The 27,503-nt window shown below is 53.4% G+C and overlaps 1 protein-coding gene and 1 long non-coding RNA gene across 3 annotated transcripts in view; one reads left to right on the top strand and one right to left on the bottom strand.

Annotated features, from left to right (window-relative positions):
• Nucleotides 1-27,503, top strand: part of LOC138774108 (phosphofurin acidic cluster sorting protein 2-like) — a 234,028-nt gene that overhangs the window by 11,444 nt on the left and 195,081 nt on the right. For both annotated transcript variants that reach the window (XM_069954692.1, XM_069954693.1), the window contains exon 3: nt 12,244-12,331. In XM_069954692.1, the coding sequence (XP_069810793.1) occupies nt 12,244-12,331 (88 nt within the window). The remainder of the gene's footprint in view (nt 1-12,243; nt 12,332-27,503) is intronic.
• Nucleotides 11,186-12,114, bottom strand: LOC138774587 (uncharacterized). Its single transcript, XR_011360338.1, has 2 exons — nt 11,842-12,114; nt 11,186-11,371 (listed from the first exon to the last, which is right to left on the bottom strand). It is a non-coding gene; the product is annotated as an uncharacterized lncRNA (long non-coding RNA).

Genomic DNA, 27,503 nt, shown 5'->3' on the forward strand with positions numbered 1-27,503 from the left:
GTGAGGTAGAGGGTACACTGTCGGTGATGGGGGGGTCCGTCCTGTGTTCTGGGGTGGCAGGAGGCATGAGGTACACTGCCGGTGATGGGGGTCCGTCCTGTGTTCTGGGGTGGAGGAGGCATGAGGTACACTGCCGGTGATGGGGGTCCTGTGTTCTGGGGTGGAGGAGGCATGAGGGTACACTGCCGGTGATGGGGGTCCTGTGTTCTGGGTGGAGGATGCATGAGGGTACACTGCCGGTGATGGGGGTCCTGTGTTCTGGGGTGGAGGAGGCATGAGAGTACACTGCCGGTGATGGGGGTCCTGTGTTCTGGGGTGGAGGAGGCATGAGGGTACACTGCCGGTGATGGGGGTCCTGTGTTCCTGGGGTGGAGGAGGCATGAGGGTACACTGCCGGTGATGGGGGTCCTGTGTTCTGGGGTAGATGAGGGTACACTGCCGGTGATGGGGATCCTGTGTTCTGGGGTGGAGGAGGCATGAGGGTACACTGCTGGTGATGGGGGTCCTGTGTTCTGGGGTGGAGGAGGCATGAGGGTACACTGCCGGTGATGGGGGTCCTGTGTTCTGGGGTGGAGGAGGCATGAGGGTACACTGCCGGTGATGGGGGTCCTGTGTTCTGGGGTGGAGGAGGCATGAGGGTACACTGCCGGTGATGGGGGTCCTGTGTTCTGGGGTAGATGAGGGTACACTGCCGGTGATGGGGATCCTGTGTTCTGGGGTGGAGGAGGCATGAGGGTACACTGCCGGTGATGGGGGTCCTGTGTTCTGGGGTGGAGGAGGCATGAGGGTACACTGCCGGTGATGGGGGTCCTGTGTTCTGGGGTGGAGGAGGCATGAGGGTACACTGCCGGTGATGGGGATCCGTCCTGTGTTCTGGGGTGGAGGAGGCATGAGGGTACACTGCCGGTGATGGGGGTCCTGTGTTCTGGGGTGGAGGAGGCATGAGGGTACACTGCCGGTGATGGGGATCCGTCCTGTGTTCTGGGGTGGAGGAGGCATGAGGGTACACTGCCGGTGATGGGGGTCCTGTGTTCTGGGGTGGAGGAGGCATGAGGGTACACTGCTGGTGATGGGGGTCCTGTGTTCTGGGGTGGAGGAGGCATGAGGGTACACTGCTGGTGATGGGGGTCCTGTGTTCTGGGGTGGAGGAGGCATGAGGGTACACTGTCGGTGATGGGGGTCCTGTGTTCTGGGGTGGAGGAGGCATGAGGGTACACTGCTGGTGATGGGGGTCCTGTGTTCTGGGGTGGAGGAGGCATGAGGGTACACTGCCGGTGATGGGGATCCTGTGTTCTGGGGTGGAGGTATGAGGGTACACTGCCGGTGATGGGGGTCCTGTGTTCTGGGGTGGAGGAGGCATGAGGGTACACTGCCATTGGTCTGTCCTGGTGCTGCAGCTGATAATGAGGATTAATCTTGTTTGACATTTAGAGGCTTTGAAATGTCAATGTCAGATTAGTAGGTGGAGGGAGATGAGCATCTGGGGAGGAGGATTAACTCTTAAACCTCCAGTCACTACGTGTGGAAGGTAAAGTATTGAGCCGTCTGCTGCAGTTGCTGTTCTCAGCAGCCATTTTGGATACCATACCGAGAATTCTATACAGTTGTCTGTGAGTCCTGCCGTAGTCACATGGGAAGAGCTGCAACCTCATAGTGCACAATACCACCAACCATAGGGAGTGCAAGGTCCCATAGTCTGTTTTGATGGGAAGTGAGGAGATTAAGGCCTATACCACTAGACGTGTACCATTGCTGAGGGGACGAGGAAGACTGATGAATCATCTAGCCTGGATCCACATCAAAAAGTGACTAGACAATATTAGATGAGTGGGAGAAGTTACCTGGGAGTGAGGGTACTAATACACCAAGCGATTTTTTGACGACTAACGATAAATGATCTAAAATGACCACTATGGCAAACAACCCGAAAACGTTCGCCCAATTACACTGAAAGATGATCGTTACTTATGATCGTTCTTGAGGTCGTTATGTCGTCGCTACCTTTCAGCTATGACTTCTCATTTCACCGAACGATGTGCAAACGATAAAAATAGGTCTAAATTCTATCAAACGTCCAACGATTTCTCGTTGGTCGTTTAATCTTTGTCTGCCATTATAGTTTAAATTACAGTTTAAATCCAAACGATTTAAAGATTTTTCAAACGATAATCATCCCGTGAAATACTGCCCCTAGTCTACTCTCCCCAGGAAATATTCCCAAATGTGTGATAAATGCTATCTACTAAGCCAAGTACTATGGTGGGGGGCTCCAAAGAGCATCTGTGAACTATTTACTGCATGGCCTAATCTGAGCCAAGCTTGTATTGCCACCATCCCCTGCCAGGCCTAGACAGGGCTCAGAGCATGCATCGATCCCATGGTCTTCCTGGCCTAGACAGGGCTCAGAGCATGCATCGATCCCATGGTCTTCCTGGCCTAGACAGGGCTCAGAGCATGCATCGATCCCATGGTCTTCCTGGCCTAGACAGGCCTCAGAGCCTGCATCGATCCCATGGTCTTTCTGGCCTAGACAGACCTCAGAGCCTGCATCGATCCCATGGTCTTTCTGGCCTAGACAGACCTCAGAGCCTGCATCGATCCCATGGTCTTTCTGGCCTAGACAGACCTCAGAGCCTGCATCGATCCCATGGTCTTTCTGGCCTATACAGACCTCAGAGCCTGCATCAATCCCATGGTCTTCCTGGCCTAGACAGGCCTCAGAGCCTGCATCGATCCCATGGTCTTCCTGGCCTAGACAGGCCTCAGAGCCTGCATCGATCCCATGGTCTTTCTGGCCTAGACAGACCTCAGAGCCTGCATCGATCCCATGGTCTTTCTGGCCTAGACAGACCTCAGAGCCTGCATCGATCCCATGGTCTTTCTGGCCTAGACAGACCTCAGAGCCTGCATCGATCCCATGGTCTTTCTGGCCTAGACAGGCCTCAGAGCCTGCATCGATCCCATGGTCTTTCTGGCCTAGACAGACCTCAGAGCCTGCATCGATCCCATGGTCTTTCTGGCCTAGACAGACCTCAGAGCCTGCATCGATCCCATGGTCTTTCTGGCCTAGACAGACCTCAGAGCCTGCATCGATCCCATGGTCTTTCTGGCCTAGACAGACCTCAGAGCCTGCATCGATCCCATGGTCTTTCTGGCCTAGACAGACCTCAGAGCCTGCATCGATCCCATGGTCTTTCTGGCCTAGACAGACCTCAGAGCCTGCATCGATCCCATGGTCTTTCTGGCCTAGACAGACCTCAGAGCCTGCATCGATCCCATGGTCTTTCTGGCCTAGACAGACCTCAGAGCCTGCATCGATCCCATGGTCTTTCTGGCCTAGACAGACCTCAGAGCCTGCATCGATCCCATGGTCTTTCTGGCCTATACAGACCTCAGAGCCTGCATCGATCCCATGGTCTTCCTGGCCTAGACAGGCCTCAGAGCCTGCATCGATCCCATGGTCTTCCTGGCCTAGACAGGCCTCAGAGCCTGCATCGATCCCATGGTCTTCCTGGCCTATACAGACCTCAGAGCCTGCATCGATCCCATGGTCTTTCTGGCCTATACAGACCTCAGAGCCTGCATCGATCCCATGGTCTTTCTGGCCTATACAGACCTCAGAGCCTGCATCGATCCCATGGTCTTCCTGGCCTAGACAGGCCTCAGAGCCTGCACAGCTTTAGTTAGGGGGTTGGACAAAAACAAGAAGAAGGGACAGAGAAATATAGGGTATATGAATCACAATGCACACCACAAGAAATGAAGGATAACAGAAAACACTAAAAACAATTAAAATGGTGAAAGCAGCAACAGCCTCTGATGCAGGCCGCGCATCACTACTACAAGTCTTGCCACGTGCAAGTCTATGCCTGAGAGGACTGTATGGCCGACTAATACAAAGAAATTATTAACATCTAAAAATAAAGTAAAAAACAGTTTTTGGTTATCACGTGATTAGGTATGGGCCGCATTACGTGACCATGTGCAGTGACAACATGCGCTTGATTAACTCGGGCCGGGTACGAACTATATCATGTGACTGTTCAATGACGTTGTGCGCATGGAGCTGACCATTGGACAGTCTAATGACTGTCAGTAACGTGATGCAGCGCAGTGATGTTGGTTGCACTGCGATCACTATAGGGCTTACATGTCTTATTAGCATATGCATCCGGACACATGACCCCTGATGTAATTACGCGACCCATCTCAGCGCCTGAGGCCGCCAACTGGCTGTGCAGGGGGTCACTCCTGATATCAACATTATTAAGGTATATATACCGGCACCTTAGTGCAATGCTTTCACTCCTGATGAAGCCACAGTGTGGTGCCGATACGCGTGGAGTTTTCTTCTCCCCTACTACATGGGGACATAGACGCAGCAGGTGGCATTCATTCTTATTTCATGTGACACTTGTTATTTCAGTTTTTTACTTTATTTTTGCATGTTAATAATTTCTTTGTATTAGTCTGCCATACAGTCCTCTCAGGCATAGACTTGTAGTAGTGATGCGCGGCCTGCATCAGAGGCTGTTGCTGCTTTCACCGGATTAATAAAGCTATTTTATACTTTTTCTTGTGGTGTGCATTGTGATTCATATACCCTATATTTCTCTGTCCCTCTTTCTTTGCACCCTTGTACAGTATACGTGTGTACTTGTGGTGTGCATTGTGATTCATATACCCTATATTTCTCTGTCCCTCTTTCTTTGCACCCTTGTACAGTATACGTGTGTACTTGTGGTGCCCGCCTCTTTTTTCTTTTTCTTAGTTAGGAGGTTGACTGTTTTATATGAATGCTGTTACCCCCTGTGCCATTATAAAAGCAAGAGTAATAGGTATAAAACATTGGAAGCTGAAACCAGAGAGTTACATGGTTCTTGAAGGGAAGAGTTCATCACTCCTAATCTTGAGCACCTGCTATACTGATACAATATACGATGGATTTGCCTCCGATCACAATGTAAAAGGAAACATTGCTGCTGGAAGTGAGATTTCTTTACAGAATATCGGCAAGATGTCCGGTGCACTGAAAACCTGACAGTGGTGGCCAGAGCAATGGGTTAGTACAGGCTGCGATGACCCCTTCCTACACAATTTCAGCGACCATCAGGTCAGGGTTTGGTCTTTGCAATAAATAGGAGCTTTGCACAGGTCCTAATGCCACTTTATAATATGGAACAGATGGTAGACACCCATTTATCAGAATTTCATTTTGGCTGGAGTGCCACTCCTGCACGTTATGTCTACCAGAATCTGATTCTTCATATTCCATAGTAATTGGATAGGCCCCCTTACCCATCACAGGCTCCACTGGCAAGTAACTTCATATGGACTATTCTGAGTATTTGCTGGGCATGCTGGCGAGTATTACGTGATTCCCACACCTCACACCTTGCCTACGCCGCCTTGTATTTTGGCTGTGGAAGCATTCTTAGAGGAAACTGGTGATTCATCAGCTTCTCCAGATGCAACATATTTAATGTCTCTATAAATTATTTCAAGTCCGCACACAACAGTCACAAACTGCCAAAGATTTGATTAAAATTCAAAGAAATTGAGAATTTAGGAGAATTGTTTATCAATTGGTGCATGAAGATGATGTAATGTGGAGAAGATGCAAGGGGTCTGGAGAAGAAATGAGGCATGTGGAGAAGATGCAAGGGGTCTGAAGAGGAAATGAGGCATGTGAAGAAGATGCAAGGGGTCTGAAGAGGAAATGAGGCATATGAAGTAGACGTGATGGGTCTGGAGAAGGAATGAGGCATGTGGAGAAGACGCAAGGGGTCTGGAGAAGAAATGGGGCATGTGGAGAAGACATGATGGGTCTGGAGAAGGAACGAGGAAACTGGAGAAGACTTGATGCATGTGGAGAAGGCGCAAGGGGTCTGGAGAAGAAATGGGGCATGTGGAGAAAAAACATGATGGGTCTGGAGAAGGAACAAGGAAATTGGAGAAGACTTGAGGCATGTGGAGAAGGCGCAAGGGGTCTGGAGAAGAAAGGAGAAACTGGAGAAGACATTAGGTATGTGGAGAAGACGCAAGGGGTCTGCAGAAGGAATGAAGAAACTGGAGAATATGTGAGGCATATGGAGAAGACATGAGGGGTAAACTGCTTTCTTTGAACCTTCACGACGGCACCATAGGAGGATAAGATGACCCTAGGGACAGGAAAAAGCATGAGAGGTTAAAAGCCCCTCCCCTTCCTCCCAGCACCAGTGCTATTATAACAACTAGTTTTGCACCACGTGAGTATCATATAAACATACATGATATTGGTGCCGTAGTAAAGGTTCGAAGAAACCGGCTTACCAGTAAGGACTAATCCTATTTTCTCTCCTCACCTTCACGATGGCACCATAGGAGAAATACCAACCATTACTCTTAAGGAGGGACCACAGCCTGAAGAACCTTCCTGCCGAAGGTCAGGTCTTCATCTGATTGGAGCTGTAGCCTGTAGTGTTTCAGGAACGTATGGGGAGACGACCATGTTGCTGCCCTGCAGATTTGTTCTAGCGAAGCTGAAGCTTTTTCTGCCTACGATGTAGAGACTGCTCTCGTGGAATGCGCTCTGATATTAAATGGTGAAAGGAAACCCTGAGCTTTATAGGCCTCCGATATGGAGTTCCTTATCCATCTGGCGATGGTACTTTTGGATACTTTTTTGCCTTTATTTTTCCCTTGAAATTGGATGAAGAGGTTGTCATCCACTCTCCAGGGAGCTGTATTTTCTATGTATTGTAGAACTGCTCTCCTTACATCCAGGGTATGAAACTTCCTTTCGAGGTGGTTCTTCAGATCTGGGCAAAAGGAAGGGAGAACAATGTCTTGGTACCTGTGGAAGTCTGTCATTACCTTTGGTATGAAAGGCTGGTCTGTTTTTAATATTATACGATCTTCTGAGATAGGACAATATGGACTTTGGATCGTCAATGCCTGAATTTCGCTGACTCTCCTGGCGGAGCAGATTGCAACTAGGAACACTGTTTTGAAGTAAAGTAAGCTAATACTTAGTTCTGAGATGGGTTCGAAGGTAGTACTGGTTAGTCCATCCAGGACCACATTTAGGTCCCATGAAAAATGGGTGTTCTGAACTCTAGGATTGATTCTAGAGGCTGCTTTGATGAACCTCTTGATCCATCAGTGGTTAGCCAGGTTGGTGTCGTACATGGCAGATAAGGCAGATACCTGTACTTTTAGGGTAGCTGGTTTAAGTTCTTTTGACAGTCCTGCCTGTAGGAAGTGTAATATCTGAGCTATGTTAGGCTCGGCTGGAAAAGGCGGAGGAGACCCACACCATGAAGAGAACACCTTCCACACTTTCAGGTAAATGGAAGCTGTTACCTTCTTCCTACTTTTGAAATAACTGCTTAAGACAACCCTCTGCTTCTTAGCATGGACTTTTCAGGCAGAAATACGTAGCTTCCCTGGATCTGGGTGTAGTATTGGACCCTCAAAAACTTGAGGGAGTAGGATTGGGTCCTCCAAGGTCAGAGATCTGATGAGGCCGAACAAACTTCTCTTTTGCCAATATAGGACGATCAGGATGACTTTTGTTTTTTGGTCCCTGATCTTTTGGAGCACTCTGGGGATTAGCGGAATTGGTGGGAATCCGTAAGCCAGCTCCACTCTCCAGTTCTGAGTCAGTGCATCTATTGCTGTTGGCCTGTCTGATGGGTTTAAGGAGTAATAGTTTTTTACTTTTCTGTTTCCCCTTGTGGCGAACAGGTCTATCTAAGGGTAGCACCACCTCGCAGTCAGCTAATGAAACACTTGTTCCTTCAGGCACCATTCCCCTGGATGTATCCTGTTGCGGCTGAGGTAATCTGCTTGTTCGTTCTCTGTACCCTTTAGATGAGTGGCGGAAAGGGATAGATGTTTTTCTGCCCAGGTGAAGATCTGTTGTGAGATCAACCAGAGGTGGTTGTTCTTTGCGCTTCCTTGGTGTCTCAGGTTAGCTACTGTCGTGATGTTGTCTGACAGTATATGCACGTGTGCTCCTTCTAAGACCTTTTAAGCTGCCTGTAAGGAATTTAGGACTGCTGTTACTTCTCTAAGGTTTGAGGAGCCTTCTGAAATGTTTTGGCTCCAGATTCCCTGAAAGAAATCTGTTCCTATCTGGGCTCCCCAGCCTGACTGACTCGCGTCCATCTTCATTATCACCTTTTGCATGTGGGTTCCATTGTAGACCCTTTTCAAAGTTTCTTCTGTCTAACCACCAACGTAGAGACAGCTTGACCTGTGGGGACAGAAAAATTTTCTTTTTAAGACCCGACTTTTTTTTGTTCCAGTTTTTTAGTACCTGTCTCTGTAGGACTCGAGAGTGACCCTGAGTCCACGGTACTGCCGGGATGCATGCTGTCATGGAGCCTAACACCGACATGGCTTCTCTGATTCATGGGTGACGGTTGTTTTTGAACCTCCTGATTTTTAGATTGAGATTTAATATCTTCTCTTCTGGAAGGAACTACATCTGTAGGGTCGATTCCAGCAGGATACCCAGAAAAACCTTCCTGGGAGAGGGAACAAAGTCTGATTTGTTGGAGGTTCCGAGTTGTCTCTAGATCTTGTAGGAGCTTTGGTTGGGAGTCCCCCACTACCAGCAGATCGTCCAGGTAGGCCACGATGTTTATTCCCTTTAGATGGAAGAAAGATACAACTTCCGGCATTAAAAGTGAATATTCTTGGGGCAGATGATATCCCAAATGGGAGAGCCCTGAGCTGGAAATGAGATATTTTCTTGTTTATCTCTATTGCAAATCATAGGTATTTCTGCGATCTCTGGTAGATAGGTACATGATAGTATGCGTCTTGGAGGTCTATTGAGACCATCCAAGCGTCTGACGCAATCAGGGGAGTTGTGGATTTTATTGACTCCATTTTGAATTTTTGGTACTTTACGTACTGGTTTAGAGGTTTTAAGTTTATAATTAGGCAATAAGTGCCATTTTTTTTTTTTTTACTAGAAAAAGGCTCGAGTAATGACCTGAACCCCTTTCCTTTGGAGGTACTGGCAAGATGACCTTCTTGCGGTGTAGTTTCACTACACTCGCTACCAGTTCTGACTATAGGGGACCTGAAGACTGTCGAGAGATGGTTAATTTTTGCGGGGAAGGATGAGTAAGCTCTATTTGGTATCCTTTTTTGATGATTTTTAGCACCCAGTTGTTGGTAATAGAACCCTACGCCTGTGAATAAACAGTCTTCCCCCTTGCTCCCTTTCGTGTAGCTCCAGCGGCCACTCTTCCCTTTACCGCGATATTTCTCTTGGATTTTGGGTCTCTTGAACTGCTGTTGTTTCTTTTGTGAAGATTTATCTTCTGGCAGGGCTTTCTTTTTATCTGCAGTTTTCTCTATTGTTTTGTCTAATGGCACTCCAAACACATATTGGCTTTTGAATGGAATGCCACATAATTTGGATTTTGCGGTGTTATCACTGGTCCAATCCTTGAGCCAGAGTGCTTGGCGAGCAGCATTAGTTAACGCCCCATCTTTTGCTGCAAACCTGATAGACTCTACCGTAGCATCAGCGGCATCCTTTAGTAAGGGAAATGAATCAATAATTTTCTCCCTCGGACATTTACTAGTTAGGTGACCTTCCAGCCCATAGATGTAGGGCTCTGGTCACACATGTGGCAGCAATATTATTTTTATGGGAGTATGGCTTTCCTGTCCATGGGCTCTTTTAATTTTCATGAGTCCTCAAAGGGCAGGATAGATTTTCTTTTTGGTGGTTTTAGCCACCTGGGTGTCAATTTTGTGAACCTCTCCCCATTTCTCATCCCCGAAGGGAAGGCGTCTCCTGATTTCCCCAGGTACTTGTAGTTTTCTGGATCACTCCATTTGTCCATAATTAAGGACTGTAGGATGTCATGTACCGGGAATACTAATTTTTTCTTTGCTTTAACGCCCGCAAACATTATGTCTTTAGGCGCAACCTCCTCTTGTATCTCCTCCATACCTAAGGCGCTTCCTACAGCTTTAAGAAGAGCATTAGTATGGTCTGAAGAAAAAAAGTATTTCCTATTTATGTCTCATCAGCACTGAGTTCAATACATTCTGAAATCTGCCCTGGCACACGGAGAAGCAGATGAATGTCTTTTGTGCTTCCCTGAGGTAGAAGCTCCTGAGACCTCTGAGGCTATAACAGAAGCCGTATAATTAACGTTGGCTTCTGGCATTAAGGCCTCCTCAGCTATTACTTGCTGAACAGGTGGAGGAGGCTGAGGTAAAGGAGCAGGTGGAGGAGGCTGAGGTAAAGGAGCAGGTGGAGGAGGCCGAGGTAAAGGAGCAGGTGGAGGAGGCTGAGGTAAAGGAGCAGGTGGAGGAGGCCGAGGTAAAGGAGCAGGTGGAGGAGGCCGAGGTAAAGGAGCAGGTGGAGGAGGCTGAGGTAAAGGAGCAGGTGGAGGAGGCCGAGGTAAAGGAGCAGGTGGAGGAGGCCGAGGTAAAGGAGCAGGTGGAGGAGGCCGAGGTAAAGGAGCAGGTGGAGGAGGCCGAGGTAAAGGAGCAGGTGGAGGAGGCCGAGGTAAAGGAGCAGGGGGAGGAGGCCGAGGTAAAGGAGCAGGTGGAGGAGGCCGAGGTAAAGGAGCAGGTGGAGGAGGCCGAGGTAAAGGAGCAGGTGGAGGAGGCCGAGGTAAAGGAGCAGGTGGAGGAGGCCGAGGTAAAGGAGCAGGTGGAGGAGGCCGAGGTAAAGGAGCAGGTGGAGGAGGCCGAGGTAAAGGAGCAGGTGGAGGAGGCCGAGGTAAAGGAGCAGGGGGAGGAGGCCGAGGTAAAGGAGCAGGGGGAGGAGGCCGAGGTAAAGGAGCAGGTGGAGGAGGCTGAGGTAAAGGAGCAGGTGGAGGAGGCCGAGGTAAAGGAGCAGGTGGAGGAGGCTGAGGTAAAGGAGCAGGTGGAGGAGGCCGAGGTAAAGGAGCAGGTGGAGGAGGCCGAGGTAAAGGAGCAGGTGGAGGAGGCTGAGGTAAAGGAGCAGGTGGAGGAGGCTGAGGTAAAGGAGCAGGTGGAGGAGGCTGAGGTAAAGGAGCAGGTGGAGGAGGCCGAGGTAAAGGAGCAGGTGGAGGAGGCCGAGGTAAAGGAGCAGGGGGAGGAGGCCGAGGTAAAGGAGCAGGTGGAGGAGGCTGAGGTAAAGGAGCAGGGGGAGGAGGCTGAGGCATGACAGGAGGAGGAGGTCTAGCAATTGATGGAGCCATTTCATCTTTCATCATTTGTTTAATGTCCTCTAGGAAAGAGGATCTGTCTTCTTTAATGAAGTCACCAATGCATGAGGGACGTTCTTTTTCCTGCGGCTGGATGATGATCTGCTGTTACAGGAAACACACTTCCTCTCAGGTGCCTTAGGCTTCTCCTTCTTTGCTGAAGTAGATTCCTTGGTCTCCTAGAGGAAGGATAATATGTCTGAGAGCAGTCCGATATAAAGACTGTGTCAGATAATGTAATATACACATGAAGCCAATGTGGCAGGAAGTGGCTACACCTGACTGACCCAGTAAGAGTTAATCAGAATGAAGCAATGCAGAGCTGGCATTGGAAGCAGCTGAGTTGCAGAGTTTGGCACATGGAAGTGGCTGGCCCGTTACTCACTGTTACCGCCACGGTCTTGTCTGAAGTGGAGGGATCCATCGCAGACCTCGTCAAAGATGATCCGATGGAGCTGATCCCTTTGAATGACTGCGCGAACACGGAAGTGCAGTGACACGACTTCCGGCATGCGGCGTCTGACGTCACATCCAGCGTACGAGGCCGTGGCTGGAAGTGTGTCATTTGGATCCGGCCTGGTCAGGCTGAGGCCTACCTCCAGACGCCTGGATCACCACCAATGCTACCATCACCCTCTTCAGGTCTTACCTGGGGAGTCGCCGCGCTCCTGGATACGGTGCGAGGCTTCACCTGGAAGCGACGGGACCGCGCCTGTCTTGAAGGGCGCTGCCATAATTAGGGGAGGAAGGAACCCCAGGCCTCAATCGACCCCGTAGCACTGAAATCTATAGGTTAGTAGGGGGATCTCTCCTCACCTTCACGCGGATCCCCCACTTCTTGTGCCTGCCCTAGTGGGACAGGAAAAAGCACTGGTGGCGGGAGGAAGGGGAGGGGCTTTCTCCTGTCCCTCGGGTCATCTTATCCTCCTATGGGGCCGTCGTGAAGGTGAGGAGAGAGAGCCTAGTTTTCCTTGTAGTAGCGCCTTCCTCTGTGCTGACTATATGCGATCTGTCATTCATTCCACATGACTTCTTCCATTTTCCTCTTTAGACTTTGCAGTTTGACCCTGAAGAAGCTTCTGGTCCTGAGAGAACTTGATCGAGACCTGAATTCAGTCGTCATCGCTGTAAAGCTGCAGGTAATATTAGTGATCGATGTATTATACTGCTCCGATATATAATAACATGGTAAATAAGGCTGAAAGAAGACGAGTCCATCAGATTCAACCTACTGTGTTACTCCAGGGGCAGGTGGGGCAGATAACAACCGCCCCACCACAGGGAGAACCCCCCCCTCCCCGACACCAATCGGTGATCAGTATAATGCCCGGATCAGCGAATCACCGGAAATCTAATGCCCAGAACCTGTAATAATATATATATATAAAGAGAGAAGCATCCGGGCCTCCCCTGTACTTATATAATGAATCGGCCATGACAACATCATGTGGCAGAGAGTTCCACAGTCTTACCGCTCGTACAGTAAAGAATATAGAGAGTCCCACAGTCTTACCCCTCGTACAGTAAAGAATATAGAGAGTTCCACAGTCTTACCGCTCGTACAGTAAAGAATATAGAGTCCCACAGTCTTACCGCTCGTACAGTAAAGAATATAGAGAGTCCCACAGTCTTACCGCTCGTACAGTAAAGAATATAGAGAGTCCCACAGTCTTACCGCTCGTACAGTAAAGAATATAGAGAGTTCCACAGTCTTACCCCTCGTACAGTAAAGAATATAGAGTCCCACAGTCTTACCGCTCGTACAGTAAAGAATATAGAGAGTCCCACAGTCTTACCGCTCATACAGTAAAGAATATAGAGTCCCACAGTCTTACCGCTCGTACAGTAAAGAATATAGAGTCCCACAGTCTTACCGCTCGTACAGTAAAGAACCCGCATCGATGCTGATGATAAAATCTTCTTTCCTCTAGACGTAGAGGACGCCCCCTTGTCATGGTTACAGACCTAGGAGTAAGGAGACCCCTACAAAGATCTCTGTACTGTCCAGTCATATATTTGTACATTGGGATCAGATCGCCCCTAAGACGTCTTTTTCTAGTGTAAATAACCACAAGCGTGATACCCTGTCCTGTAACACCCCTCCCCCATTCCTTTAGTGACCTTTGTTGCCCTCCTCTGCACCCGCTCCAGGTCAGCTGTGTCCTTCTTATATACCGATGCCCGGTGCTGTATACAGTATATACCATGTGTGGTGACCAGTGATATAGAGGACACTATGATCTTATATACAGGTGCCCGGTGCTGTATACAGTATATACCATGTGTGGTGACCAGTGATCTGTATAGAGGACACTATGTTCTTATATACAGGTGCCCGGTGCTGTATACAGTATATACCATGTGTGGTGACCAGTGATCTGTATAGAGGACACTATGATCTTATATACAGGTGTATGGTGCTGTATACAGTATATACCATGTGTGGTGACCAGTGACCTGTATAGAGGACACTATGTTCTTATATACAGGTGCCCGGTGCTGTATACAGTATATACCATGTGTGGTGACCAGTGATATAGAGGACACTATGTTCTTATATACAGGTGTATGGTGCTGTATACAGTATATACCATGTGTGGTGACCAGTGACCTGTATAGAGGACACTATGATCTTATATACAGGTGCCCGGTGCTGTATACAGTATATACCATGTGTGGTGACCAGTGATCTGTATAGAGGACACTATGTTCTTATATACAGGTGTATGGTGCTGTATACAGTATATACCATGTGTGGTGACCAGTGATCTGTATAGAGGACACTATGTTCTTATATACAGGTGCCCGGTGCTGTATACAGTATATACCATGTGTGGTGATCTGTATAGAGGACACTATGATCTTATATACAGGTGTATGGTGCTGTATACAGTATATACCATGTGTGGTGACCAGTGATCTGTATAGAGGACACTATGCTCTTATATACAGGTGCCCGGTGCTGTATACAGTATATACCATGTGTGGTGACCAGTGATCTGTATGTTCTTATATACAGGTGCCGTGTCCCCCCAGTCTATGTCCCCGGGGTCCTCTCTTATATCTCAGGGCAGTGTCCCCCCAGTCTATGTCCCCGGGGTCCTCTCTTATATCTCAGGGCAGTGTCCCAGTCTATGTCCCCGGGGTCCTCTCTTATATCTCAGGGCAGTGTCCCCCCAGTCTATGTCCCCGGGGTCCTCTCTTATATCTCAGGGCAGTGTCCCCCCAGTCTATGTCCCCGGGGTCCTCTCTTATATCTCAGGGCAGTGTCCCCCCAGTCTATGTCCCCGGGGTCCTCTCTTATATCTCAGGGCAGTGTCCCCCCCCCAGTCTATGTCCCCGGGGTCCTCTCTTATATCTCAGGGCAGTGTCCCCCCAGTCTATGTCCCCGGGGTCCTCTCTTATATCTCAGGGCAGTGTCCCCCCAGTCTATGTCCCCGGGGTCCTCTCTTATATCTCAGGGCAGTGTCCCCCCAGTCTATGTCCCCGGGGTCCTCTCTTATATCTCAGGGCAGTGTCCCCCCAGTCTATGTCCCCGGGGTCCTCTCTTATATCTCAGGGCAGTGTCCCCCCAGTCTATGTCCCTGGGGTCCTCTCTTATATCTCAGGGCACTGTCCCCCCAGTCTATGTCCCCGGGGTCCTCTCTTATATCTCAGGGCAGTGTCCCCCCAGTCTATGTCCCCGGGGTCCTCCCTTATATCTCAGGGCAGTGTCCCCCCAGTCTATGTCCCTGGGGTCCTCTCTTATATCTCAGGGCAGTGTCCCCCCAGTCTATGTCCCTGGGGTCCTCTCTTATATCTCAGGGCAGTGTCCCCCCAGTCTATGTCCCCGGGGTCCTCTCTTATATCTCAGGGCAGTGTCCCCCCAGTCTATGTCCCCGGGGTCCTCTCTTATATCTCAGGGCAGTGTCTATGTCCCCGGGGTCCTCTCTTATAACTCAGGGCAGTGTCCCCCCAGTCTATGTCCCCGGGGTCCTCTCTTATATCTCAGGGCAGTGTCCCCCCAGTCTATGTCCCCGGGGTCCTCTCTTATATCTCAGGGCAGTGTCCCCCCAGTCTATGTCCCCGGGGTCCTTTCTTATATCTCAGGGCAGTGTCCCCCCAGTCTATGTCCCCGGGGTCCTCTCTTATATCTCAGGGCAGTGTCCCCCCAGTCTATATCCTCGGGGTCCTCTCTTATATCTCAGGGCAGTGTCCCCCCCAGTCTATGTCCCCGGGGTCCTCCCTTATATCTCAGGGCAGTGTCCCCCCAGTCTATGTCCCCGGGGTCCTCTCTTATATCTCAGGGCAGTGTCCCCCCAGTCTATGTCCCCGGGGTCCTCTCTTATATCTCAGGGCAGTGTCCCCCCAGTCTATGTCCCCGGGGTCCTCTCTTATATCTCAGGGCAGTGTCCCAGTCTATGTCCCCGGGGTCCTCTCTTATATCTCAGGGCAGTGTCCCCCCAGTCTATGTCCCCGGGGTCCTCTCTTATATCTCAGGGCAGTGTCCCCCCAGTCTATGTCCCCGGGGTCCTCTCTTATATCTCAGGGCAGTGTCCCCAGTCTATGTCCCCGGGGTCCTCTCTTATATCTCAGGGCAGTGTCCCCCCCAGTCTATGTCCCCGGGGTCCTCTCTTATATCTCAGGGCAGTGTCCCAGTCTATGTCCCCGGGGTCCTCTCTTATATCTCAGGGCAGTGTCCCAGTCTATGTCCCCGGGGTCCTCTCTTATATCTCAGGGCAGTGTCCCCCCAGTCTGTCCCCGGGGTCCTCTCTTATATCTCAGGGCAGTGTCCCCCCAGTCTATGTCCCCGGGGTCCTCTCTTATATCTCAGGGCAGTGTCCCCCCAGTCTATGTCCCCGGAGTCCTCTCTTATATCTCAGGGCAGTGTCTATGTCCCCGGGGTCCTCTCTTATATCTCAGGGCAGTGTCCCAGTCTATGTCCCCGGGGTCCTCTCTTATATCTCAGGGCAGTGTCCCCCCCAGTCTATGTCCCCGGGGTCCTCCCTTATATCTCAGGGCAGTGTCCCCCCAGTCTATGTCCCCGGGGTCCTCTCTTATATCTCAGGGCAGTGTCCCCCCAGTCTATGTCCCCGGAGTCCTCTCTTATATCTCAGGGCAGTGTCTATGTCCCCGGGGTCCTCTCTTATATCTCAGGGCAGTGTCCCCCCAGTCTATGTCCCCGGGGTCCTCTCTTATATCTCAGGGCAGTGTCCCCCCAGTCTATGTCCCCGGGGTCCTCTCTTATATCTCAGGGCAGTGTCCCAGTCTATGTCCCCGGGGTCCTCTCTTATATCTCAGGGCAGTGTCCCAGTCTATGTCCCCGGGGTCCTCTCTTATATCTCAGGGCAGTGTCCCAGTCTATGTCCCCGGGGTCCTCTCTTATATCTCAGGGCAGTGTCCCCCCAGTCTATGTCCCCGGGGTCCTCCCTTATATCTCAGGGCAGTGTCTATGTCCCCAAGGTCCTCTCTTATATCTCAGGGCAGTGTCCCAGTCTATGTCCCCGGGGTCCTCTCTTATATCTCAGGGCAGTGTCCCCCCAGTCTATGTCCCCGGGGTCCTCTCTTATATCTCAGGGCAGTGTCCCCCCAGTCTATGTCCCCGGAGTCCTCTCTTATATCTCAGGGCAGTGTCTATGTCCCCGGGGTCCTCTCTTATATCTCAGGGCAGTGTCCCCCCAGTCTATGTCCCCGGGGTCCTCTCTTATATCTCAGGGCAGTGTCTCAGTCTATGTCCCCGGGGTCCTCTCTTATATCTCAGGGCAGTGTCTCAGTCTATGTCCCCGGGGTCCTCTCTTATATCTCAGGGCAGTGTCCCCCCAGTCTATGTCCCCGGGGTCCTCTCTTATATCTCAGGGCAGTGTCCCCCAGTCTATGTCCCCGGGGTCCTCTCTTATATCTCATGGCAGTGTCCCCCCAGTCTATGTCCCCGGGGTCCTCTCTTATATCTCAGGGCAGTGTTTCAGTCTATGTCCCCGGGGTCCTCTCTTATATCTCAGGGCAGTGTCCCCCCAGTCTATGTCCCCGGGGTCCTCTCTTATATCTCAGGGCAGTGTCCCCCCAGTCTATGTCCCCGGGGTCCTCTCTTATATCTCATGGCAGTGTCCCCCCAGTCTATGTCCCCGGGGTCCTCTCTTATATCTCAGGGCAGTGTCTATGTCCCCGGGGTCCTCTCTTATATCTCAGGGCAGTGTCCCAGTCTATGTCCCCGGGGTCCTCTCTTATATCTCAGGGCAGTGTCTATGTCCCCGGGGTCCTCTCTTATATCTCAGGGCAGTGTCCCCCCAGTCTATGTCCCTGGGGTCCTCTCTTATATCTCAGGGCAGTGTCCCCCCAGTCTATGTCCCCGGGGTCCTCTCTTATATCTCAGGGCAGTGTCTATGTCCCCGGGGTCCTCTCTTATATCTCAGGGCAGTGTCCCCCCAGTCTATGTCCCCGGGGTCCTCTCTTATATCTCAGGGCAGTGTCCCAGTCTATGTCCCCGGGGTCCTCTCTTATATCTCAGGGCAGTGTCTATGTCCCCGGGGTCCTCTCTTATATCTCAGGGCAGTGTCCCCCCAGTCTATGTCCCCGGGGTCCTCTCTTATATCTCAGGGCAGTGTCTATGTCCCCGGGGTCCTCTCTTATATCTCAGGGCAGTGTCCCCCCAGTCTATGTCCCTGGGGTCCTCTCTTATATCTCAGGGCAGTGTCCCCCCAGTCTATGTCCCCGGGGTCCTCTCTTATATCTCAGGGCAGTGTCTATGTCCCCGGGGTCCTCTCTTATATCTCAGGGCAGTGTCCCAGTCTATGTCCCCGGGGTCCTCTCTTATATCTCAGGGCAGTGTCCCTCCCAGTCTATGTCCCCGGGGTCCTCTCTTATATCTCAGGGCAGTGTCCCAGTCTATGTCCCCGGGGTCCTCTCTTATATCTCAGGGCAGTGTCTATGTCCCCGGGGTCCTCTCTTATATCTCAGGGCAGTGTCTATGTCCCCGGGGTCCTCTCTTATATCTCAGGACAGTGTCTATGTCCCCGGGGTCCTCTCTTATATCTCAGGGCAGTGTCCCCCCCAGTCTATGTCCCCGGGGTCCTCTCTTATATCTCAGGGCAGTGTCCCAGTCTATGTCCCCGGGGTCCTCCCTTATATCTCAGGGCAGTGTCCCCCCCAGTCTATGTCCCCGGGGTCCTCCCTTATATCTCAGGGCAGTGTCCCAGTCTATGTCCCCGGGGTCCTCTCTTATATCTCAGGGCAGTGTCCCCCCAGTCTATGTCCCCGGGGTCCTCTCTTATATCTCAGGGCAGTGTCCCCCCAGTCTATGTCCCCGGGGTCCTCTCTTATATCTCAGGGCAGTGTCCCAGTCTATGTCCCCGGGGTCCTCTCTTATATCTCAGGGCAGTGTCCCAGTCTATGTCCCCGGGGTCCTCTCTCATATCTCAGGGCAGTGTCCCCCCCAGTCTATGTCCCCGGGGTCCTCTCTTATATCTCAGGGCAGTGTCCCAGTCTATGTCCCCGGGGTCCTCTCTTATATCTCAGGGCAGTGTCCCCCCAGTCTATGTCCCCGGGGTCCTCTCTTATATCTCAGGGCAGTGTCTATGTCCCCGGGGTCCTCTCTTATATCTCAGGGCAGTGTCCCCCCAGTCTATGTCCCCGGGGTCCTCTCTTATATCTCAGGGCAGTGTCCCCCCCCCAGTCTATGTCCACGGGGTCCTCTCTTATATCTCAGGGCAGTGCCCCCCCCAGTCTATGTCCCCGGGGTCCTCTCTTATATCTCAGGGCAGTGTCCCAGTCTATGTCCCCGGGGTCCTCTCTTATATCTCAGGGCAGTGTCCCCCCAGTCTATGTCCCCGGGGTCCTCTCTTATATCTCAGGGCAGTGTCCCCCCAGTCTATGTCCCCGGGGTCCTCTCTTATATCTCAGGGCAGTGTCTATGTCCCCGGGGTCCTCTCTTATATCTCAGGGCAGTGTCCCCCCAGTCTATGTCCCCGGGGTCCTCTCTTATATCTCAGGGCAGTGTCCCCCCAGTCTATGTCCCCGGGGTCCTCTCTTATATCTCAGGGCAGTGTCCCCCCAGTCTATGTCCCCGGGGTTCTCTCTTATATCTCAGGGCAGTGTCTATGTCCCCGGGGTCCTCTCTTATATCTCAGGGCAGTGTCCCAGTCTATGTCCCCGGGGTCCTCTCTTATATCTCAGGGCAGTGTCCCCCCAGTCTATGTCCTCGGGGTCCTCTCTTATATCTCAGGGCAGTGTCCCAGTCTATGTCCCCGGGGTCCTCTCTTATATCTCAGGGCAGTGTCCCCCCAGTCTATGTCCCCGGGGTCCTCTCTTATATCTCAGGGCAGTGTCCCCCCAGTCCTATGTCCCCGGGGTCCTCTCTTATATCTCAGGGCAGTGTCCCCCCAGTCTATGTCCCCGGGGTCCTCTCTTATATCTCAGGGCAGTGTCCCAGTCTATGTCCCCGGGGTCCTCTCTTATATCTCAGGGCAGTGCCCCCCCCAGTCTATGTCCCCGGGGTCCTTTCTTATATCTCAGGGCAGTGTCCCCCCAGTCTATGTCCCCGGGGTCCTTTCTTATATCTCAGGGCAGTGTCCCCCCAGTCTATGTCCCCGGGGTCCTCTCTTATATCTCAGGGCACTGTCCCCCCAGTCTATGTCCCCGGGGTCCTCTCTTATATCTCAGGGCAGTGTCCCCCCAGTCTATGTCCCCGGGGTCCTTTCTTATATCTCAGGGCAGTGTCCCCCCAGTCTATGTCCCCGGGGTCCTCTCTTATATCTCAGGGCAGTGTCCCCCAGTCTATGTCCCCGGGGTCCTCTCTTATATCTCAGGGCAGTGTCCCCCCCAGTCTATGTCCCCGGGGTCCTCTCTTATATCTCAGGGCAGTGTCCCCCCCAGTCTATGTCCCCGGGGTCCTCTCTTATATCTCAGGGCAGTGTCCCCCCAGTCTATGTCCCCGGGGTCCTGTCTTATATCTCAGGGCAGTGTCCCCCCAGTCTATGTCCCCGGGGTCCTCTCTTATATCTCAGGGCAGTGTCCCCCCAGTCTATGTCCCCGGGGTCCTCTCTTATATCTCAGGGCAGTGTCCCCCCAGTCTATGTCCCCGGGGTCCTCTCTTATATCTCAGGGCAGTGTCCCAGTCTATGTCCCCGGGGTCCTCTCTTATATCTCAGGGCAGTGTCCCCCCAGTCTATGTCCCCGGGGTCCTCTCTTATATCTCAGGGCAGTGTCCCCCCAGTCTATGTCCCCGGGGTCCTCTCTTATATCTCAGGGCAGTGTCTATGTCCCCGGGGTCCTCTCTTATATCTCAGGGCAGTGTCCCCCCAGTCTATGTCCCCGGGGTCCTCTCTTATATCTCAGGGCAGTGTCCCCCCAGTCTATGTCCCCGGGGTCCTTTCTTATATCTCAGGGCAGTGTCCCCCCAGTCTATGTCCCCGGGGTCCTCTCTTATATCTCAGGGCACTGTCCCCCCAGTCTATGTCCCCGGGGTCCTCTCTTATATCTCAGGGCAGTGTCCCCCCAGTCTATGTCCCCGGGGTCCTTTCTTATATCTCAGGGCAGTGTCCCCCCAGTCTATGTCCCCGGGGTCCTCTCTTATATCTCAGGGCACTGTCCCCCCAGTCTATGTCCCCGGGGTCCTCTCTTATATCTCAGGGCAGTGTCCCCCCAGTCTATGTCCCCGGGGTCCTCTCTTATATCTCAGGGCAGTGTCCCCCCCAGTCTATGTCCCCGGGGTCCTCTCTTATATCTCAGGGCAGTGTCCCCCCAGTCTATGTCCCCGGGGTCCTGTCTTATATCTCAGGGCAGTGTCCCCCCAGTCTATGTCCCCGGGGTCCTCTCTTATATCTCAGGGCAGTGTCCCCCCAGTCTATGTCCCCGGGGTCCTCTCTTATATCTCAGGGCAGTGTCCCCCCAGTCTATGTCCCCGGGGTCCTCTCTTATATCTCAGGGCAGTGTCCCAGTCTATGTCCCCGGGGTCCTCTCTTATATCTCAGGGCAGTGTCCCCCCAGTCTATGTCCCCGGGGTCCTCTCTTATATCTCAGGGCAGTGTCCCCCCAGTCTATGTCCCCGGGGTCCTCTCTTATATCTCAGGGCAGTGTCCCAGTCTATGTCCCCGGGGTCCTCTCTTATATCTCAGGGCAGTGTCCCCCCAGTCTATGTCCCCGGGGTCCTCTCTTATATCTCAGGGCAGTGTCCCCCCCCCAGTCTATGTCCCCGGGGTCCTCTCTTATATCTCAGGGCAGTGTCCCCCCAGTCTATGTCCCCGGGGTCCTCTCTTATATCTCAGGGCAGTGTCCCAGTCTATGTCCCCGGGGTCCTCTCTTATATCTCAGGGCAGTGTCCCCCCCAGTCTATGTCCCCGGGGTCCTCTCTTATATCTCAGGGCAGTGTCCCAGTCTATGTCCCCGGGGTCCTCTCTTATATCTCAGGGCAGTGTCCCCCCAGTCTATGTCCCCGGGGTCCTCTCTTATATCTCAGGGCAGTGTCCCAGTCTATGTCCCCGGGGTCCTCTCTTATATCTCAGGGCAGTGTCCCCCCAGTCTATGTCCCCGGGGTCCTCTCTTATATCTCAGGGCAGTGTCCCCCCAGTCTATGTCCCCGGGGTCCTCTCTTATATCTCAGGGCAGTGTCCCCCCAGTCTATGTCCCCGGGGTCCTCTCTTATATCTCAGGGCAGTGTCTATGTCCCCGGGGTCCTCTCTTATATCTCAGGGCAGTGTCCCCCCAGTCTATGTCCCCGGGGTCCTCTCTTATATCTCAGGGCAGTGTCCCCCCCCCAGTCTATGTCCCCGGGGTCCTCTCTTATATCTCAGGGCAGTGCCCCCCCCAGTCTATGTCCCCGGGGTCCTCTCTTATATCTCAGGGCAGTGTCCCAGTCTATGTCCCCGGGGTCCTCTCTTATATCTCAGGGCAGTGTCCCCCCAGTCTATGTCCCCCGGGGTCCTCTCTTATATCTCAGGGCAGTGTCCCCCAGTCTATGTCCCCGGGGTCCTCTCTTATATCTCAGGGCAGTGTCCCCCCCCCAGTCTATGTCCCCGGGGTCCTCTCTTATATCTCAGGGCAGTGTCTATGTCCCCGGAGGCCTCTCTTATATCTCAGGGCAGTGTCCCAGTCTATGTCCCCGGGGTCCTCTCTTATATCTCAGGGCAGTGTCCCCCCAGTCTATGTCCTCGGGGTCCTCTCTTATATCTCAGGGCAGTGTCCCAGTCTATGTCCCCGGGGTCCTCTCTTATATCTCAGGGCAGTGTCCCCCCAGTCTATGTCCCCGGGGTCCTCTCTTATATCTCAGGGCAGTGTCCCAGTCTATGTCCCCGGGGTCCTCTCTTATATCTCAGGGCAGTGTCCCCCCAGTCTATGTCCCCGGTGTCCTCTCTTATATCTCAGGGCAGTGTCCCAGTCTATGTCCCCGGGTCCTCCCTTATTTCTCAGGGCAGTGTCCCCCCCGTCTATGTCCCCGGGGTCCTCTCTTATATCTCAGGGCAGTGTCCCCCCAGTCTATGTCCCCGGGGTCCTCTCTTATATCTCAGGGCAGTGTCCCCCCAGTCTATGTCCCCGGGGTCCTCTCTTATATCTCAGGGCAGTGTCCCCCCAGTCTATGTCCCCGGGGTCCTCTCTTATATCTCAGGGCAGTGTCCCCCCCCCAGTCTATGTCCCCGGGGTCCTCTCTTATCTCTCAGGGCCGTGTCCCCCCAGTCTATGTCCCCGGGGTCCTCTCTTATATCTCAGGGCAGTGTCCCCCCAGTCTATGTCCCCGGGGTCCTCTCTTATATCTCAGGGCAGTGTCCCCCCAGTCTATGTCCCCGGGGTCCTCTCTTATATCTCAGGGCAGTGTCCCCCCCCCAGTCTATGTCCCCGGGGTCCTCTCTTATATCTCAGGGCAGTGTCCCCCCCGTCTATGTCCCCGGGGTCCTCTCTTATATCTCAGGGCAGTGTCTATGTCCCCGGAGGCCTCTCTTATATCTCAGGGGCAGTGTCCCCCCAGTCTATGTCCCCGGGGTCCTCCCTTATATCTCAGGGCAGTGTCCCCCCAGTCTATGTCCCCGGGGTCCTCTCTTATATCTCAGGGCAGTGTCCCAGTCTATGTCCCCGGGGTCCTCTCTTATATCTCAGGGCAGTGTCCCCCCAGTCTATGTCCCCGGGGTCCTCTCTTATATCTCAGGGCAGTGTCCCCCCAGTCTATGTCCCCGGGGTCCTCTCTTATATCTCAGGGCAGTGACCCCCCAGTCTATGTCCCCGGGGTCCTCTCTTATATCTCAGGGCAGTGTCCCCCCAGTCTATGTCCCCGGGGTCCTCTCTTATATCTCAGGGCAGTGTCCCAGCCTATGTCCCCGGGGTCCTCTCTTATATCTCAGGGCAGTGTCCCCCCAGTCTATGTCCCCGGGGTCCTCTCTTATATCTCAGGGCAGTGTCCCCCCAGTCTATGTCCCCGGGGTCCTCTCTTATATCTCAGGGCAGTGTCCCAGCCTATGTCCCCGGGGTACTCTCTTATATCTCAGGGCAGTGTCCCCCCAGTCTATGTCCCCGGGGTCCTCTCTTATATCTCAGGGCAGTGTCCCCCCAGTCTATGTCCCCGGGGTCCTCTCTTATATCTCAGGGCAGTGTCTATGTCCCCGGGGTCCTCCCTTATATCTCAGGGTAGTGTCCCCCCCAGTCTATGTCCCCGGGGTCCTCCCTTATATCTCAGGGTAGTGTCCCCCCCAGTCTATGTCCCCGGGGTCCTCTCTTATATCTCAGGGCAGTGTCCCCCCAGTCTATGTCCTCGGGGTCCTCTCTTATATCTCAGGGCAGTGTCCCAGTCTATGTCCCCGGGGTCCTCTCTTATATCTCAGGGCAGTGTCCCCCCAGTCTATGTCCCCGGGGTCCTCTCTTATATCTCAGGGCAGTGTCCCAGTCTATGTCCCCGGGGTCCTTTCTTATATCTCAGGGCAGTGTCCCCCAGTCTATGTCCCCGGGGTCCTCTCTTATATCTCAGGGCAGTGTCCCAGTCTATGTCCCCGGGGTCCTCCCTTATATCTCAGGGCAGTGTCCCCCCAGTCTATGTCCCCAGGGTCCTCTCTTATATCTCAGGGCAGTGTCCCCCCCAGTCTATGTCCCCGGGGTCCTCTCTTATATCTCAGGGCAGTGTCCCCCCAGTCTATGTCCCCGGGGTCCTCTCTTATATCTCAGGGCAGTGTCCCCCCAGTCTATGTCCCCGGGGTCCTCTCTTATATCTCAGGGCAGTGTCCCCCCAGTCTATGTCCCCGGGGTCCTCTCTTATATCTCAGGGCAGTGTCCCCCCAGTCTATGTCCCCGGGGTCCTCTCTTATATCTCAGGGCAGTGTCCCCCCCCCAGTCTATGTCCTCGGGGTCCTCTCTTATATCTCAGGGCAGTGTCCCAGTCTATGTCCCCGGGGTCCTCTCTTATATCTCAGGGCAGTGTCCCCCCAGTCTATGTCCCCGGGGTCCTCTCTTATATCTCAGGGCAGTGTCCCAGTCTATGTCCCCGGGGTCCTTTCTTATATCTCAGGGCAGTGTCCCCCCAGTCTATGTCCCCGGGGTCCTCTCTTATATCTCAGGGCAGTGTCCCAGTCTATGTCCCCGGGGTCCTCTCTTATATCTCAGGGCAGTGTCCCCCCAGTCTATGTCCCCAGGGTCCTCTCTTATATCTCAGGGCAGTGTCCCCCCCAGTCTATGTCCCCGGGGTCCTCTCTTATATCTCAGGGCAGTGTCCCCCCAGTCTATGTCCCCGGGGTCCTCTCTTATATCTCAGGGCAGTGTCCCCCCAGTCTATGTCCCCGGGGTCCTCTCTTATATCTCAGGGCAGTGTCCCCCCAGTCTATGTCCCCGGGGTCCTCTCTTATATCTCAGGGCAGTGTCCCCCCAGTCTATGTCCCCGGGGTCCTCTCTTATATCTCAGGGCAGTGTCCCCCCCCCAGTCTATGTCCCCGGGGTCCTCTCTTATATCTCAGGGCAGTGTCTATGTCCCCGGAGGCCTCTCTTATATCTCAGGGCAGTGTCCCAGTCTATGTCCCCGGGGTCCTCTCTTATATCTCAGGGCAGTGTCCCCCCAGTCTATGTCCTCGGGGTCCTCTCTTATATCTCAGGGCAGTGTCCCAGTCTATGTCCCCGGGGTCCTCTCTTATATCTCAGGGCAGTGTCCCCCCAGTCTATGTCCCCGGGGTCCTCTCTTATATCTCAGGGCAGTGTCCCCCCCCCAGTCTATGTCCCCGGGGTCCTCTCTTATATCTCAGGGCAGTGTCCCCCCCAGTCTATGTCCCCGGGGTCCTCTCTTATATCTCAGGGCAGTGTCCCAGTCTATGTCCCCGGGGTCCTCTCTTATATCTCAGGGCAGTGTCCCCCCAGTCTATGTCCCCGGGGTCCTCTCTTATATCTCAGGGCAGTGTCCCCCCAGTCTATGTCCCCGGGGTCCTCTCTTATATCTCAGGGCAGTGTCCCAGTCTATGTCCCCAGGGTCCTCTCTTATATCTCAGGGCAGTGTCCCCCCAGTCTATGTCCCCGGGGTCCTCTCTTATATCTCAGGGCAGTGTCCCAGTCTATGTCCCCGGGGTCCTCTCTTATATCTCAGGGCAGTGTCCCCCCAGTCTATGTCCTCGGGGTCCTCTCTTATATCTCAGGGCAGTGTCCCAGTCTATGTCCCCGGGGTCCTCTCTTATATCTCAGGGCAGTGTCTATGTCCCCGGGGTCCTCTCTTATATCTCAGGGCAGTGTCCCAGTCTATGTCCCCGGGGTCCTCTCTTATATCTCAGGGCAGTGTCCCAGTCTATGTCCCCGGGGTCCTCTCTTATATCTCAGGGCAGTGTCCCAGTCTATGTCCCCGGGGTCCTCTCTTATATCTCAGGGCAGTGTCCCCCCAGTCTATGTCCCCGGGGTCCTCTCTTATATCTCAGGGCAGTGTCCCCCCAGTCTATGTCCCCGGGGTCCTCTCTTATATCTCAGGGCAGTGTCCCCCCAGTCTATGTCCCCGGGGTCCTCTCTTATATCTCAGGGCAGTGTCTATGTCCCCGGGGTCCTCTCTTATATCTCAGGGCAGTGTCCCCCCAGTCTATGTCCCCGGGGTCCTCTCTTATATCTCCGGGCAGTGTCCCCCCCCCAGTCTATGTCCCCGGGGTCCTCTCTTATATCTCAGGGCAGTGCCCCCCCCAGTCTATGTCCCCGGGGTCCTCTCTTATATCTCAGGGCAGTGTCCCAGTCTATGTCCCCGGGGTCCTCTCTTATATCTCAGGGCAGTGTCCCCCCAGTCTATGTCCCCGGGGTCCTCTCTTATATCTCAGGGCAGTGTCCCCCCAGTCTATGTCCCCGGGGTCCTCTCTTATATCTCAGGGCAGTGTCCCAGTCTATGTCCCCGGGGTCCTCTCTTATATCTCAGGGCAGTGTCTATGTCCCCGGAGGCCTCTCTTATATCTCAGGGCAGTGTCCCAGTCTATGTCCCCGGGGTCCTCTCTTATATCTCAGGGCAGTGTCCCCCCAGTCTATGTCCTCGGGGTCCTCTCTTATATCTCAGGGCAGTGTCCCAGTCTATGTCCCCGGGGTCCTCTCTTATATCTCAGGGCAGTGTCCCCCCAGTCTATGTCCCCGGGGTCCTCTCTTATATCTCAGGGCAGTGTCCCAGTCTATGTCCCCGGGGTCCTCTCTTATATCTCAGGGCAGTGTCCCCCCAGTCTATGTCCCCGGTGTCCTCTCTTATATCTCAGGGCAGTGTCCCAGTCTATGTCCCCGGGGTCCTCCCTTATATCTCAGGGCAGTGTCCCCCCAGTCTATGTCCCCGGGGTCCTCTCTTATATCTCAGGGCAGTGTCCCCCCAGTCTATGTCCCCGGGGTCCTCTCTTATATCTCAGGGCAGTGTCCCCCCAGTCTATGTCCCCAGGGTCCTCTCTTATATCTCAGGGCAGTGTCCCCCCAGTCTATGTCCCCGGGGTCCTCTCTTATATCTCAGGGCAGTGTCCCCCCCCCAGTCTATGTCCCCGGGGTCCTCTCTTATATCTCAGGGCAGTGTCCCCCCAGTCTATGTCCCCGGGGTCCTCTCTTATATCTCAGGGCAGTGTCCCCCCAGTCTATGTCCCCGGGGTCCTCTCTTATATCTCAGGGCAGTGTCCCCCCAGTCTATGTCCCCGGGGTCCTCTCTTATATCTCAGGGCAGTGTCCCCCCCCCAGTCTATGTCCCCGGGGTCCTCTCTTATATCTCAGGGCAGTGTCCCCCCAGTCTATGTCCCCGGGGTCCTCTCTTATATCTCAGGGCAGTGTCTATGTCCCCGGAGGCCTCTCTTATATCTCAGGGCAGTGTCCCCCCAGTCTATGTCCCCGGGGTCCTCTCTTATATCTCAGGGCAGTGTCCCAGTCTATGTCCCCGGGGTCCTCTCTTAT

The sequence above is a fragment of the Dendropsophus ebraccatus genome, chromosome 15 (genome assembly GCF_027789765.1).
Source record: "Dendropsophus ebraccatus isolate aDenEbr1 chromosome 15, aDenEbr1.pat, whole genome shotgun sequence".
Classification (NCBI taxonomy): Eukaryota; Metazoa; Chordata; class Amphibia; order Anura; family Hylidae; genus Dendropsophus; species Dendropsophus ebraccatus.